Here is a 16,294-nt window from a genome sequence, read left to right as displayed (position 1 = left end):
CCTCTCCTGGCTCTTCTTCTATATTTGGAGAGAATTAAACTCCGTTGGATCTCTGTGCAGCAGAGAGTGGCGTCACTGACAGCTCTTCTCCACCATAGGACACAAAACATGAGCAGACAGCTGCAAAACTAAATGTGCTGGAATATCATCAGCACCACATCCTTTTTGATTGTGTCAGAGAGTAAAGACATGTGAATGAATATATATATAGTATGAAGTTTTATGTTTAAGAGGGAAAAGAAAACCAACAGACATAAAGAGTGTTTACACGTGAAGCTTTGACGGACAGACTCGGAGCCACAGCCTCAGAAAGTGTTGCTATAAACACTCAGTCAGCAGCAGCCTGCAATAAATCTGACTGATTAACCTCATTATGTTTCTGTGGCTGCACAGAGATGAACGGGAGCTGTGCCAGCACACACACACACACACACACACACACACACACACACACACACACACACACACACACACACACACACACACACACACACACACACACACACACACACACACACACACACACACACACACACACACACACACGGAACATGCATCTTTTATGAGCTGTGGAGTCTGCACACATGAACACACACTCATACATTTACATTTATTTGCTTGCATTTACAAACGTTTGTGTATTTGTTTTCCTATTTATGCATGTTTTGTCTTTTTAGAGAACAAATGAAACACACACACACACACACACACACACACACACACACACACACACACACACACACACACACACACACACACACACACACACACACACACACACACACACACACACACACACACACACACACACACACACACACACACACACACACGCACGCACGCACACACGCACACAGGCCTGGTGACCTGATTGGATTATGCATTACTCATGTGTCTCCCTGATCAGCACTGACGGCTCATCTCTCCTCCACATCCCGCCTGTGTCTCACATGATTTATTCTTCATGAAAAACAAACAAGCGTCAGCGTGTGTTTCACCTCTCAGACCTGCAGAGCTCAGGAGAGTAATCGAATCGCGTCGAGGAGCACAAACATGCTCATATTCTCCCATAAATTAGGGCAAAGTGTCTGGCAAATAGGCGTCGACTCGCCGGCCGCAGAGCGAGACGGGGCGCGTTCAGAAGCGCTCAGCAGCATTAGCAAAAAGCTGCCCAGGTGTGATGCAGGAGAGAATGTACTGTGTGTCTGACCTCTGTGACGCAGGAGAGGACGTATCATGTGACCTCATTCAGCTGTTTTCCTGTTTATGTGCAGAACGAGGACAACAGGAGCAGGAAATCTGCTGAAGCCTGTATAAGACAGTAAGAAGTCATCTTTTGACCTCTGGACCTCTAGGTGCTGTGATTTGACCCGACTTAATGTGGAGAAGTAAAAGAAGATGATGCTGTGGAAGCCAGGTCACAGGGGGAGATGGGAGGTGTGTTTGAACTCAACAATTAAAAGTCCTGAGATCTTTGAGCAAAGACATTATGAGACAGGAGGAATAATTGAAGTCAGGATCTTCAGGTAGAAACGTGGAGGAGACAGAGATTACACACATCTTGAAATTATTTCGTTATTTAATAGCAAAAATATGCAAATTCTACGTGTCTGACAACATTACAGAAATGATCCCTACAGTGAGAGAACTTTTACTAAGATGTACGATGCTTTTTGGGCACCAGAAACGGCTGTTTCAACACTCGTGTCAAAGCCACCAGACTCCATTGACAAAAACAGCGATTTTACCTCACAGAACACAGGAGTAGCTGGTCTACTGCTGCCTTGACTGGTATTTTTGTGTAACACAAATAGTGTTGGACTCAAACAAAACATTCAAAAACATGAAAGTCACACAAAAAAACACAAACAAACTAACTGATCAAAGCAGCAGTAGACCGGCAACTCCTGTGTTCAGTGAGGTAAAAACGCTGTTTTTGTCAATGGAGTCTGGTGTCTTTGAAGAGAGCGATGTAACGTCTGTTTCTGGTTGAAAAAATCATCTTCCTCTTTGACAACATTACAGAAAGGATCCCGACAGAGACAGACCTTTATGTCAGACACTTGTAATAACAGTCTGAGCCTGTCAGTGGAAAAAACAAGAACTTTTCATGGACGCACTTCGACCGGTCACATTACGACCAAAAATTGTGTTGCAGCCATTACCGCCTGTTTCACTGCTGCGGGCTGAAGCGTCTACTACACCTGGCTAAACGTGAGAATATATCATTTATTTTCCAAGCAATGGCTTGGAAAATAATGTGTGAAAATCAATGTGTGTGTGTGTGTGTGTGTGTGTGTGTGTGTGTGAATGTGTGGTTGGAGGTGATGGGATTTGAAAACAATCATCAGGGGCTTTACTGACAGGCCAGCAGGTGCAGGAGGTGTGATTACACTCTCGTCCCCCTCATCTCGCACCTCCCAGCCTCAGCAGCAGGAAGAGGAGCTGGGATGAGAACAAGGAGAGGATGACGGGAGGCAGAGGGGGAAAATGACAGGCCGTCGAGGTCACGTGACATGGAAGAGACGGCGATGCGGCCGCCTTCCTCGACAGCTCGGGTGTTGAGTTTCAGCTGCGGCATTGTGGCTCGTTTCCACGCTGACGTAAGGAGAGAACTGCGGCTGAATTATTCAGGATGCTGACGCCGAGGCAGGTGGAAAAAAAGGCGGTGACCTTCCATCACGAGACACGAGGAGCCCGACACCTCACACACACACACACACACACACACACACACACAGACAGCCTGAACATCCCCATGGAGAATTCACTCCTATTGTTTCTGTCAAGGTCACTGTACTGACAGTTTAGCACCTTCAGCAGCATCACACTGCTCAAGAACTAATTCAGAGACTTTACAGTGTTATTGCAATAATATGAGCTACTTTAAAGGTTTTTAAATGTATAGATTAGATGGATTAACTGATGACAGAAACATTGCAAACCTTTTTCCTCTTTAATCTCAAACAGACACGTCCCTTTAACTCGGCTGGTTCTGCAGCTATGACGATCATAAGACTGATTAATCAGTAGGTATTTATATTCAATCAATCATTTTAATTTACTTAAAATATTAAATATTATTCCTAATGAAGGGACAGTGTCTGCAGTTTCTGACTGTACCGGTAAAAACATGTGCATCATGTTTAAACTTTCAGAGCTCTACAAAGTTTGTTTGTCGTATTAGCAATAACCGGGTAAATATATGAATTCACTAATTTATGGGATAATTTTCTGCAGCATTCCTCTCTTGTTTACCGTAATAACTTGTCTTATTCAGTGCATTTGTGTTCATCATAACCGACGATCCGTTCTGTTTTTGCAGAGCCGTCAAATGTCGCTTCAAGCGGCCACTGATCCGTGAGCGTGCGCAGAGCCTGAAGCAGAAAGCCTGTTAACAGAGAAAGTTCTTAACCACCTTCATGCTACCTGTTATCTCTAACGGGGGCTTCAGGCTTTGTCGAGGCAGCTGAAGCACCAGGGTTTGTTAAACATGCTTTGTAGTGCAGCGCTCAGACCGCGTGTGATCTCACGTAGCGGCAAATACAAACAAAAAGGACACAACAACCTGCTGGAGAAATTACTGTAGGGAGACAAACTAAAGAAGGACGATAAACAAGATGGATGAGAACATATTTGGGCCTGAGAACAGGTCGTCTGGCCGTGCGATTGTACCTGTTAGCAGTAGCATGCTCGCTAACGTTAGCTTCAGGATTCTAACGCTAACAGTCGATTGAAACAGCGCCAGCAGCTCGTCTCCTTTCAGACTTCTCTCTCGTTGGCTTTTGTTGTCCGGCTCAGAAAGAACTGACGTAATAATCTGGATTGTAAATCCTAAATATCAAACATGTTTGATATTACTGGGACGGCCCCGATGGGACTGTGAGCTGTCCAAAAGGTTAAAGAGTAAAGCCCTAATTTCACCAGAGAATCTGGGTCAGACGATTGTGTGGAGGGCTGATTCAGACGTGAAGCAGTGAACTGCAGAGTCCGGCCTCATGGAGGTCTTTATGTTTTATTTCTCTCTTAAATTAAAGTTTTCGAGGTCAAGACAATACACAAAAACTACTTCACAATATTAATTCCTTCTAGATTTACTGCACATGTTATTAAAACTCATCTGAATCTGAACTGTGATCTATTTGCTTCACGATTATTTATTATTAACTGCATTAAGGGGATCTCTCCGTCTCTCCAGGATCTTAATCAACTTTTTATCAAAGCATGAAATTAAAAATGAATTGAGACCTTAAAAGGAAGCCGTACCCTTCATGCAAAGCCTTCTGGGTAATCACAGAGAGAAGGGGGGGTTTATTATGGCTGTGTCTCCTGAGAAGAGTCTGTGCGTCTTAACCCCGTTCTCTAAGCTCTAAATGTGCGCTTTCTTCCTTCTCATCCTGCACAGTGAGAGTTTAACCTCCGCGACCTCTGTGACTGATCCCGCTGCTCTCCTCCTGCCTACTTCAGTTCCTCCTCACTCGTCCTCTAATTCCTCCACATATAACAGATTAAATCCACCCACCATGTTGACAGCATCCTGGTCGAACGGGCTCCACTCCACGTTCTCGGGGTATCGGGCCAGAACTTTGGACTTGAACGTCCTCTTCAGGGGGCTCTGCTCGAGGTTTTCACCTGAGGACGGAGACGGAGAACGTGATGCAGCAGAAACACAACGACCAAAAACACCTCCAGTATAAATGTGTATCATAATAACACACTGTGTGTGTGTGTGTGTGTGTGGGTACTCTGATTAAATACATTAGAACCTCAGGCCCTGCGTGATTAACACAGATCCACGTGACCAAACGTCTGTGTCCTCTATGATGAACTGATCGCAGGTTACAGCTCCTGCTCGTGTCATTCACAGCGTGTGTCGCGGACGTTATACTTTACAGGAAGGGAAACACGGACAGATCGCGACGTTATCGAGGCAGGTACAGAGCATGAAAAACACACACAGACGTTCAGGCGGAGCCCTAAACATGAGGCTTTAAAGTAGTCTTGGGCTGTTAAACCATCTCGACACAGGTGCAGGATAGATTTCTGCTGATACCTGCTTTGGTTAATCTGACCGCCTGCAGCTGCAGGAAAGTGTGACGGATTGTCTCAGGGTGATCGTAACACTGCAGCTCCGCTCTTTACAGGAGTTGTTGCCCGGACGCAGATCTGTTTGCATCCCTGCTGCCGTCGTGAACTTATTATCACCCCAACATTGATGCACAAAGCTTCACTTCTGCTTCTGTTTCTTGCTGCACTTTCCCTTTGTTGCATTTGGGACAACTTATTATGGCACGTTTTGATTTTATTTATTTTGCTTTTACATGTCTGATGTGTTTCTTTGCACACTTTAAACTCCCTCTACTTTTAAAATGTGCTACATGAATGAAGCATCTTGGCTAAAGTATCCGGGTCTGAATCGTATAAAATGTGTTTACATGGAGCGTAAATATCCACTTATTTATTAACATGTCTTTGTGATTAATTAATAATAAAAAAAATTGCTTCTTAAAGTAAACTCAGCGTTTGGACGTGAATCCAGAAAAATCTCCTTCCTCTTGTGTCGTCCCTCCAACAGGTGGCGCTCTATGAGACCGAGTAGCTCTAACAAACGTCTCCTTCCATCCACTAACACTTCACTGTGTGTGTGTTTGAGACAGTTGTCACAGCAGCACGGCAGAGATGGACTGTATCTAAAGCAGAACTAATGCAGGCGGTCACATGACCCAGCAGCTGCATGCACACAGCAGATCTGCTCTGAATATTTTCCTCCGTCACAGGACTGTTCTTCACTCGTCTCGGCTTCCTTTGTGTGCAGCACAGACCTGCAGTCACACCACTGCTGCTGCCTGGTGATAGAGAAATGATCCGTTTCTCTGAGCAGCCGCGTCAGCAGATCGCTTCATGGGTGGAGAAACAGTGTTTCCTTCAGCTGTGTGCTGAGAGGAGGAGCAGCACAGGAGGAGACGCGAGAGGAGAAATGTAGGTTCACTTCGTCTGGGTCTAACTTAAAAGATCAATAAAGGTTTAAAAAGTTATCGGGCGCCGGTTTAGCTCGGCGGTTAAATTGTGCGTCTCATACAGAGGCTGCAGTCCTCGATGCAGCGGCCCCGGGTTTGACCCCCACCCTCGGCCCTTCGCTGTGTGCCATCCCCTCTCTCTCTCTTCTCCTGTTTCCGACACGATCAACTGCCCTCTAATAAAGGCAGATCTGTGAGTCTCCTGACAGAGCCTGTGTATTTGGGGAAATAGATTTCCAGCCTTTATATTGCTTTATTATTCCTGTTTTTAGCGCCTCCCGTTAGCGGGCCTTTCTGTGTGGAGTCTGCATGTTCTCCCTGTGCATGCGTGGGTTCCCTCCGGGTACACCAGCTTCCTCCCACAGTCCAAAGACATGCTCGATAGCTTCATCGGTGACTCTAAATGGAGAGTAAACTCAGAGCAACTCTGAATCAGTCCAATCCAATAATGTTATTTATCCCTGAGGGGACAATTAAAAAGCCCCTGCAGACTCGAGCTCAGGGGAACTCCAGCAGGGTCACCACGTCCTGACTCACAGGTTCAAACTTTTCTGCTGATGAAGCCGATGATGCTCTGATACTGAGGTCAAACCCGCGGCTCTGTAACAACTCTCTGCGGGCTGTCAAACCTCAAACACCTTTTAATTTCCTGTTGCTTCAAAGATCTCCAACAATCAGGATACAGATGATAGAAACCTGCATTGATTTCAGATGAGGGACCGGGCCGTGTCACTGGGAGTGCTGGTGTATCGACTGCAGACAGGCTGGGCCGTTTTATGATTAGAGAGGTCAGGAGGTCACTGAGTAGGAGCGCAGGATAAAGGAGGAGGAGGAGCAGGGCGATCGTTTTAAACGTTTCATCATTGATCATTGGAGGGTGGGACTGTCACCGGATCAATAAAGGATGTGACTAAGAGTATGGCTAACACATTGATCTACAGTAGGGGAACCTTTATTCCTAATTTACCCTTTTAAGAACATTGTTTGGATGTTTGTTCGAACTCACATGAACTGTTGGACGCGGGGAGAAGAAGGGAGAGAGGCTGAGCGGCAGCGCTGACATGCAAGAAGCTTCAGACGACGAAACAAAGCAGAACAATGTTTCACAGTCACGCCTGGCCTGTCTGCTACAGCTTTATGCCTCCAGTTCTCTCCTCTGCACCTGCACGCTGCACGCTGCAGGTTGTACTGTATGCAAAGGATAAGGGCCCGATCAGACAGAGCGCACTGCGCAGCCAGACTGCCTTTTCTGTTGAAGCCTACGGTTAAAATTTTTGTTTTTACTGTTGTTAAGGCATCCACCGAATCATTAGCTGTCATTAACCTAACCGTTATTTTGTAAACTAACAGAAGGCCTGCCTCTACATTCATCCGATTGGACAATGAGAAAACATGGCAATGATGTCGGGCGCTTTTCTGCTTTTCAACTTTTTTCAACTTGAGGCGCACAGAGCGGAAAACTGCGAGGTGCTCTGCAACGGAAAAGCAGCGCGCAAAAAGCCTCCCTCTGCCCCCAGCTGCTAAAACGAGCTCTGTCTGATCGGGACCTTAGTCTGCTTGTTACGGGGCATATTCTTTTATACTTAAGCTGCAGCCTCGAGGGGCAATTATAGTTATCACGAGAGGCCAGACAGGAAGTCTGGTGACGTAGTTTAAAGACAATAAGTTAGTTCGGGGTGGTTGTTGGGGGCGATGGAGGCTCAAACTTACCAAAGAATTACACCAAGAAAACCAAAGTTTGAGTCCCGTGTGAGACCAACAGTAAACTCTGATTTCAGTGAGGTCATTTGGGTAACTTCCCCTCACACTTGTGTAAGGTCAGGACGTAAACAAAACCTGTTGGCTGTCACTGGGCAGTAACAAGATCCTCCAACACCTAATTAATGATTGGATTGGTCTTTCCTTCCTGCCTACCTGCACGCAACCTACCTGTGCTCTCATTGAGTCTTCCACAAGCTAAAGCTAGCATGCTAGTTGCTCAAGAATGTCAGAGAAGGTCGTGGGATCAAGTCTGCTACGGCAGCAATGTCCTGCTCTCTCTCCTCAATGCTCTTTCATGGAGTCGCTCTGCACCATACGTCGTGATTTTCGGGCGCTTGCCTTCACATTTCTGTGGCGTGATACGTCCTTAATCCCGCTTTCTCTTGCCGGTATCTCAAAAGTTGCTAACCCCTTTTCCCAAAGTTAACCCGGTGCTCCATGTGTTAGTCTGTGGGAGCACGAAGGTATGAAAATGTGGCGCCTGCCATCAGTAAAGGTGCTTGTTGCAGTTACACCTTATAGGAACATCTGATAGAAGCACAAAGGCCTCAATTTGTTGTCGACTTATTCAAGACCAAGTCTGTTTCTCTCTCTCAGACACGCATAACGAATCCACTACTTGGCTGAGTTCCCCAGGAGGTCCAGTGTCTCCTTTGCATGCACGAGAAGGACGAGTGAAGCCCCCTGAGGCCCCTCACCCTGACAAACAGAAGGTGACAGGGAAAGGATGAGGAAGGGGAGAAGAGGCCAGCTTTGTTTAAGCCCTCCATCCTCTTTTTTATTAACTCCCCAAACTCCCGTCTGCGAGCAGGGACGGACATGAAAACAAACAATAACCTGGAGGCAGGAAACTGAATTTCTTTCATCAGGGAGAGGAGAGAGGAGAAGGTAAAAATAGTCAGCGACTACCAGGCAGGATGAGAGGGACTGATTCGGATAACAAGCTCAGAGAAAGTCGACCCAAATACTGAACAACAGGGAGACGATGTGAGGGAGAGAGAGAGGCTAAGAGGATGAGATGGGCTGAAGGAGGTGATCCAGGTGGAGGTGGCGGAGGAAGAGTGATACACAGGTGTCTTAAAACCACAGAGGTGAAGATTCATCTGAATCACCTGTGGGGGAATAAATCCATTCACTTTCCTCCAAAGTAAAAGCCTGGCCAGCAGCTTCACGTCTGTGAGTTCTGCAGCTGCTTATTGTTGCTCGGTGCAAAACGAGGACTCGCCATTCAGAGCACAGAGTGAGCTGAGCGCTGAGCGGCAGAGTCTGTGTGTCACCTGCATGTAAACTGTAAACAAGCGCACGACGCTGCTGCTGCTGCTGCTGCTGCTGCCGTCACAGATCATGTCTGCGGGGTGATCGAGGCCGGCTTCTAGTTATGCGTAGCTGCTTTCCAGTGTGTGTATCGCTGTTATCTGCAGCACCTCGTCCCAGTGCGGGTTAGCGCTGTGCCTACATATGAGCTGGTAACGGAGCGGACGTGTTTCCTTTTAGCGGCTACACCTGCAGCGCACACACGGCGTCAGGTCTTGTCTCGTGTCGACAGGAAGTAGGAGACGGTGAGCTTTCGTTTCAAAAAGTCATCGCACTGATTAAACTTATATTTGATCATCATCAGAAACGATATATATAACACAACTGCAGCCCACAAGTCTATTTGTGTTTAAAGAAACGTGTCGCTCCACCTGAACTCTGAGTGGTTAGAGTAGGAGGAAAGGAGACTTAAAAGCGTCCCAAATAATAAACAGTATTATCATCCGCTGCAGCTTCAGATTTATATAACGTGTCCCGAGGTTGCAAGTGAACGACTCCGCTCCAAATGAACGGTCGCTCGCCCGCTCTCCTTGTTGAGGAAGAGCACTGAAACAGTGACAGAAGTCACAGGACGTCAATCACACGTGAAGTCATGGCAACCAAATCAACAACAGCGGGACCAGTTTCCTCCTCACAGTGTTCTAACGGCTAAAGAGGGTCGGACATCGGACGCTCTCTGTCCGCACACAATCATTCAGTTACGCGATGTAAACAATCCTCGTGCCTGTATCAGCTGTGCGCTCGGTTTCAAACTTTCAGCTCCCGGCGATGTCCCTGCAGCCAGCTGCCACAATACTGCAGTGAAATAAATTCATTGATTGTCGCCGTTTATGAAGCTTATTAAAGGTGCAGATGTCATTCGGTAACGATCGATCGTTTCGATCGCTACGTCATTAATAACGTCCCTCGTGCACACGCGGCTCACGTGCTGTGAGAAGTGAATCACGAGAGAAAATATTTAACTTTTGTGACTTAATTAAACAGACTGCTGATGGAGACAGTCAACACAGCAGACAGAGAGACAGACAGGAAGGGGGCGGGGCCAGAAGCTGTGCAGAGAGCAGAGGTGCAGGTGTGTTGGGGGACTGAAGCAAAGCAAAGAGATCAGATTAAAGTAGTTTGTGAATCAAAACTTAATGAGGTGAAGAAGAGAGAAGAATCAAAGTGTGGAAGGAAGAAATCATTTATCTGGTATAACTTCCTGTATTTGTTGTATCGTGATGTCCCTTTGTTCTAATATCGTGCAGCCCAACTCTCTTCTACTGTTTGTGTGTATTTACTGTGTCTTTATTGTTCCTGTGCAAAGCCAGTTTGGGAGTAAAAGGTGCATCTATTCACATTTTAATGCCAAGAAACCCAAACCATGTTTGTGCATGTGAATATACCCATCTGACGTTTTCATTTACTGTAGATTTACTTGATTAACACGTGGATTTGTCAAAACATCATCAGAAAACAGTGACAAATGCTGGATTTAAATTAAACTGCTTTAAAACCTGAATCTTTTTACTCGCTGGGACGCTCAGACCTCAGAAGGTCGTGATGCCTCCTGAGAAGGGTCACAAACAAAAACCAGCCCAGTCCCACAACAGGTCACAAAGTATAAGTGTGAAAATCTGTGAAGTCTGTGCCTGAGGCGATTATGTGCAATCCAATCTTTTCTCCCTCGTTGAATCACTGCTGAGCTGTAAATTTTTTCTGGGCCGAAGCTGACGTCATGTTTAGAGGCTGAGTGAGGAAAAAGCAGGCATGCATGCAGACAGCGAGAGGTGCAGCGTTCTGTTATGACGGATGAGGAACAGGTGATTTACTGTACCTGCTGCTGCAGCATCGGGGTCCGTGCCTTGGCGGTCTGCTTCTAACCACTGGTACAAAGCTACAGACGAGCCACATGCAGAAGAACATGGAGCAAAAACAAAGACAAAAGGGGGCAATGTCAAACGAATGCACACAGAAAAGCAAATTAATAAATGCATGAGAATGAGTGGAGCATGAACATGACATACGGTATCAATATCACAACAGAGCTCGGCGTGGCATTCAACACACGAGAGGATTAGCGTTCTGAAACGGCACCTTCTTCTCTGGGTGCTGAAACATTCCTCTCCGTCTCCTCCAAAGACTTTTTAAAGACTTTTTGGTCGTTCAAAGAGTAAAAAGTGCCGTTTCAGAGATGAACACAATATCCAGACGAGTGTCAGTGGATGACGGAGCTGTGAGTGAGCGAGTAGCTTGTCGTTTCGTGTTAGTGAGCGTGAAACTCTTTTTTTTTGGTCAAACCAAGCAGCAGACACAAACACTTCCAGAGCAGCAAGAGTGATAAGACCACAAAGTAGTGCAGAGACCACAGGGTAAACTGTGACTGCAGACGTGACAGGACATCTCAGCTACATCCAGCTATACGTTTTAAACACGTCATTCTGCTAGAACCTCTTGTTGTATTGGAATGCCCTCCTGGACATACTGCACGAAAACAGATATTGGAATAGTTCAGTGTTTCTCTTCAGACGGAGCATTTTTGTCCAATTTTGCGCACTAGCCTGTTTGCACCGCCACGTGCACGTCCAGCAGACATGGATGCTCATGTGATGTGTTTTAAATGTTAAATTTAAATGGAAATCAGTAGACGTTTTTGTGATTCTTATATTTCCCATAATGCAACTGTATGCATCTTTTTTTTTTTTACTCTGTCTTGTGAAAGCCCCGAGCCAAGATAACCCTGATGACATCATGATGACATCATCAGGATTGATTTCTCAGGCTTGCCAAAGCCCCTACAGAACCACGAAACACATTACTGTTTACAGGGCGAGGAGCGCCCCCTGGGTCTGATCTTAAACAGATCTTGGGTCTAAACATATAGAGATGATGCCATCAAGCTAATCTATGTGTTGATGGAGGTCCATGCACACAGTCGGCTAATCCCTGTGAGAGAACGTCTGCTCTTGTGACTCGAGTCAGCACCAGGCCAGAGATTAGAAGGCTTAATCAGCTTTCTCCTCAATACCAAACCCCCTCTGAAAAACAGCACGTTTTACTCTCAGAACACTGCTGCTTAGATATCTTCATCCAAAGAGTCTGGGTACAGTTTAAAGGGCGGATTTAATCCCGAATCCTGGAAGGGTTGGTCATGTTTCACTTTAATTCTGTACAGGACCATAACTGCCATGTTTCAGTCTAAAAGGTTTTCTGTTATTCTGCAAAAATATTAAATATTGTGAAGAAATGTGCAAAAGTTGTGCAACCAGCGTGCAGAGTTTCAGGTTAGTTATGGTGACACAAATGTTTTCTTGCAACTGGTCGAGTCTTAAAAAAGAAAGCGCACACACAAACACAACACACTTCATAAAGCAGACACACACACAGCTCCCGGTCACCATTATGTAACTGTCGAACTTGTATGAAGTGTTCCCTCTCTGCAGCCTCCTCCTCGCTGCGTCTCTTACATCATGTCTGGGACACTCTCTTCTCTTGTTATCTGTGCTCACGTTCAGGTGCTGCTGTTTGTTTCTCTGCCTGATGATGCCTCATACGTACAGACTGTGCTGTCATCCTGCTGATAACCTTGTGTTGAGTGTTATCTACACTTCACTGATCATATCTGTGCTCTTTGCAAGGACAGTGTCGGCTCCGCATCTGGACTTCTGGTATCATATCAGAGTCTATTAATACAAGCATGTAATATACGATTAGTCCTGAGGACCAAAGTGTTGTACATGTTGCAGATAAGCGCACAAAGGGAGCAGTAAATGATTACTGACTGACATGTTCTGTAACTGGAGAAGGATTTTAGTCTTTATGTCTGAACTCCTGAACATGTGCCGACATTGTGCGGTGGGCTGCATGTTTGAACGCAAACAGACCCCGACTTTATGCAGACTTTTCCCTGCAGCCTCCTGGTAAAATGTCTGCAAGAAGTTGGGGTGAGCCGATGTGTGAACGCAGCAGGTAATACTCAGGACCATTCGAGCGAGTGGGCGGGATGACGATCATGTGACGGGTGTGAAATCAGAAAAGCAAAACAAAACAGGAAGAAGAAGGATCGTTTACAAGACGACAGCAAAGATGTCTGCAGACTGGAGACAGAGATTCTGGAGCTTCTGGCTGCGAGGGCCGACGATGAAACTGTCCGCCAGTTGTGGGGACTTGTGAAAGAGCAAGTCATTCTGGAAATTGTCAGGAGTGCATGTGTGAACAGGGCTATAGAGACAGGTAAGCTAACGTTAGCAGCAGCTCGGCTGGAGCTGATTTTTAACGACGTCTTTATTCAGTTTCTACGTGTTTCGATTGTCAGCTGTTTGTTTCAGAGAGGAGGAGACGATGTGGATAAATTGTATGCTAAAAAAAAACCTTGTGAAAAATGAAAACTAATGAACGCATAGCCTAAAAAAAGGCTGAGCAATTAGAAACAAGCTAAGCTAATGTTAGCTGCAGCTCAGCCTGAATTATTTTGGTCGCAGAGCAGCACCGAGGAGAAAGTGTGAAACAGCTTTATTCTGTGTTTTAACAGGTTTTAATAATTTTTACTTTAATATTTGAACGATTATCTGTTCCGCTGTGATGGATCGAATCAGACGTATGCAGGATTGTAACTTAAAGGAGCAGTTCGCCCCTGAAGAAGCCTCTGTCAGTCAAAGCTGGTGTTCTCTGTCATCGATAGAAGCAGTAATATTTGAAATTGGCGCCATAGCTGTGGAGAAAGTCGTACAAACAGCTCGTGGTTTCGCCCATTCTACATTCCTACAACACCCAGCATGCATTGCGCCCCTCCCTCTGAAAGGAACGGCCCAGCGAGAGACGCTGGAGGGAAATACTGCTGTTTCTCTGCAGGCGACGGCTCAGAGCGGGACAGAGTCTGAAGTACGACGAGAATATACCGGTGGATCGTCTGAAAACTCTTCAGGTCTGCAGTCGACATTTCAAACCTGACGATTCTGAACGAGACATGACATCGGAGGCGTCCTAGACTGAGGAAGTGTAGTTTAGCGAGCTCCCTGGCCTCCGCCAGATGACTTGTTTTATGTAGTCTGTCAGAGGTTTTCCAGCGCCCGTTGGAGAAGCGGATAGCGTCCTCTAAAGGCACAGAGAGAAACTGTATTTTTTCCTAGCAGTTTTTAGCTCCCCATGATAGCATGATAGGACTGAGGTTGGAAATCAGTGAACTGGCCCTTTAATTAAAGTTAAGTCAAGAAAAATCTCTGAATGTGTAGCTCATCCTCTCAACGAGGGGATTTTTCTCTCTGCAGCCGGCTGGGACTGATCTGAAGAATCTCACCAGTCATCCTGTTAAATGACGTGTCACCTGATTTGAACAGCAGGCTGAACATTCAGCTAATGTTCGAGAGGAAAACCACACACACACACACACACACACACACACACACACACACACACACACACACACACACACACACACACACACACACACACACACACACACACACACACACACACAGCTGCTGGCACTATCTGCCTCTTACATCTCTGCACCGCTGGCTGTGAGTGTCCTCACTCTTATCTTCATCGTCATTTCTAGAACTTTCACTGATTAAATCACAAAGAAGAACACACACACAGACACACACACACACACACACACACACACACACACACACACACACACACAGTCCATTTAGGAGAACAGTGAAGCACTTTTGAGTGATTGTAATGATCAGAATCGGCTTTAAATCAATGACAGGTGGTATTAAGCTGATTAGATATCGGTCTGCATTGAAACACACTGATTGACTGATTATTGATGCTGCTGACATTTAAACGCCTCTAATGTTACTCTGATATTCCTCCAGCTCTGTCCTGCTCATTCACTTCACAGAGCGTGCAGGTATTACATCTAGTTTCAGTGATAAAGAATTAGAAATCCCAGCAGGTGCAGACGGAAAATACAATAACTGTGTCCCCTAACAAGTGTGTGTGTCACATCCTCTGCGGCACAGAGCTCCACCGTAGTCCAATAACTCTTTAAAACACTCCAACACGCCGTCCTGCTGCCCCAAATACTCACCGAGCACCAGGCGTGGATTAATCCTCCACTGAAAATAGTCCTGAACAAATGCACTACTTCCTCCTGTTTGTTAAAACTACAGAGAGCAGCTGTGTTAGGAAACAACTGGAGCAGGGAGACAGACAGGGCGTTAGGAAGTAGTGAAAGGTGGACTAGGAACTTTCCTCTGGGACTGGGAACCTTCAGAGGTACAACGAGTGTTTCTAAATAAAGGTGCTCAGGGGGGTTTAGACCCTGGTGAAAACGCAGACAACAGTGGGGACGAGGACGTTTTTTATCCCTCAAAAAGAAGCTCCAGAGACCAAATGTCCTGGGAACACGGCTTATTAAAATCACCCTGAAAACAAACCTCTGCACACTGAAATAATAACTAACAAGGACAATGTGCGAGTAAAGTTTACAGCCCACTGTAAGATTTGCTTTCATTGCTGCTAATCATTAAAAAACTACAAGTCCCACATTCCACAAGCCGCCAATCACAGAGAAGGTTCCCGTGACGCTGCAGCTGCTGTGAAATGTGAACATGAAGCGTTTTTTGCTTAAAGTGCTAAAATGAAAAGACGAGACAGAAAGAAGAAGGAATACAGAGAGGAGGAGCGAAGGTTTGACTGAGGCGGCTAACGTTAGCTTGAATGGATTCGATGCGAAGTGATTTAAAATGTTCACATAGCTCAAGTTAGAAAACAACGTCGTGTTCTGCAGATTGTTGAGAGCAGAAACAAGCGTGCAACTCGTCGTCTGGAGGCAAACAAAAGCAGGGCTGAAGGAGAAAGAAAATCCTAATCAGTCGAAGAATTGCACAGTGTAATGTCTGATTATGTCTTTGAAGAAGTGGTAACCTACTGACGGTCACTCTCATTTATTGTCTCATTCTTTTTAGGTTGTAAACAAAGTCCTGACTTTGTCCATGTTGACATTAGTGGCCACGAACACACGCGGCCATTTGTTCTGTGTCCTCGCCAGGTCTCATAAACTGAACTTACATTATGTTAAGAGCTGGGCGACCGCACTTGAAAGGACCCCACTCTGCCTCTGATTGGCTAGCACTTGTTGGTTGGCCTCATACCATTGGTAGGTGGAACTACCCCTTTGCTTCGCTGAAGACGATTGGTTAAACCACGTCAAAAACAAATCCCATGAGGACTGCAAATGTGCAGAACTAATATGCATGTCAAAATGT

At 45.8% G+C, this 16,294-nt stretch overlaps 1 protein-coding gene across 2 annotated transcripts in view; it reads right to left on the bottom strand.

Moving 5' to 3' along the window:
* The window catches only part of dennd5b (DENN/MADD domain containing 5B), a 73,280-nt gene that overhangs the window by 31,640 nt on the left and 25,346 nt on the right, over positions 1–16,294 (bottom strand). The window contains exons 2-3 of one of the 2 annotated variants that reach the window (XM_069671245.1): positions 10,924–10,968; positions 4,523–4,653 (exon numbers count right to left, since the gene is read on the bottom strand). In XM_069671245.1, the coding sequence (XP_069527346.1) occupies positions 4,523–4,653; positions 10,924–10,968 (176 nt within the window). The remainder of the gene's footprint in view (positions 1–4,522; positions 4,654–10,923; positions 10,969–16,294) is intronic. The other variant, XM_069671246.1, reaches the window with a different exon arrangement.

The sequence above is a fragment of the Semicossyphus pulcher genome, unplaced genomic scaffold (assembly GCF_022749685.1).
Source record: "Semicossyphus pulcher isolate SPU_LCO1_2020_fin unplaced genomic scaffold, fSemPul1.0.p SCAF_20, whole genome shotgun sequence".
NCBI classification, from domain to species: Eukaryota; Metazoa; Chordata; class Actinopteri; order Labriformes; family Labridae; genus Semicossyphus; species Semicossyphus pulcher.
This window is presented reverse-complemented; position numbering and strand designations above follow the sequence as displayed.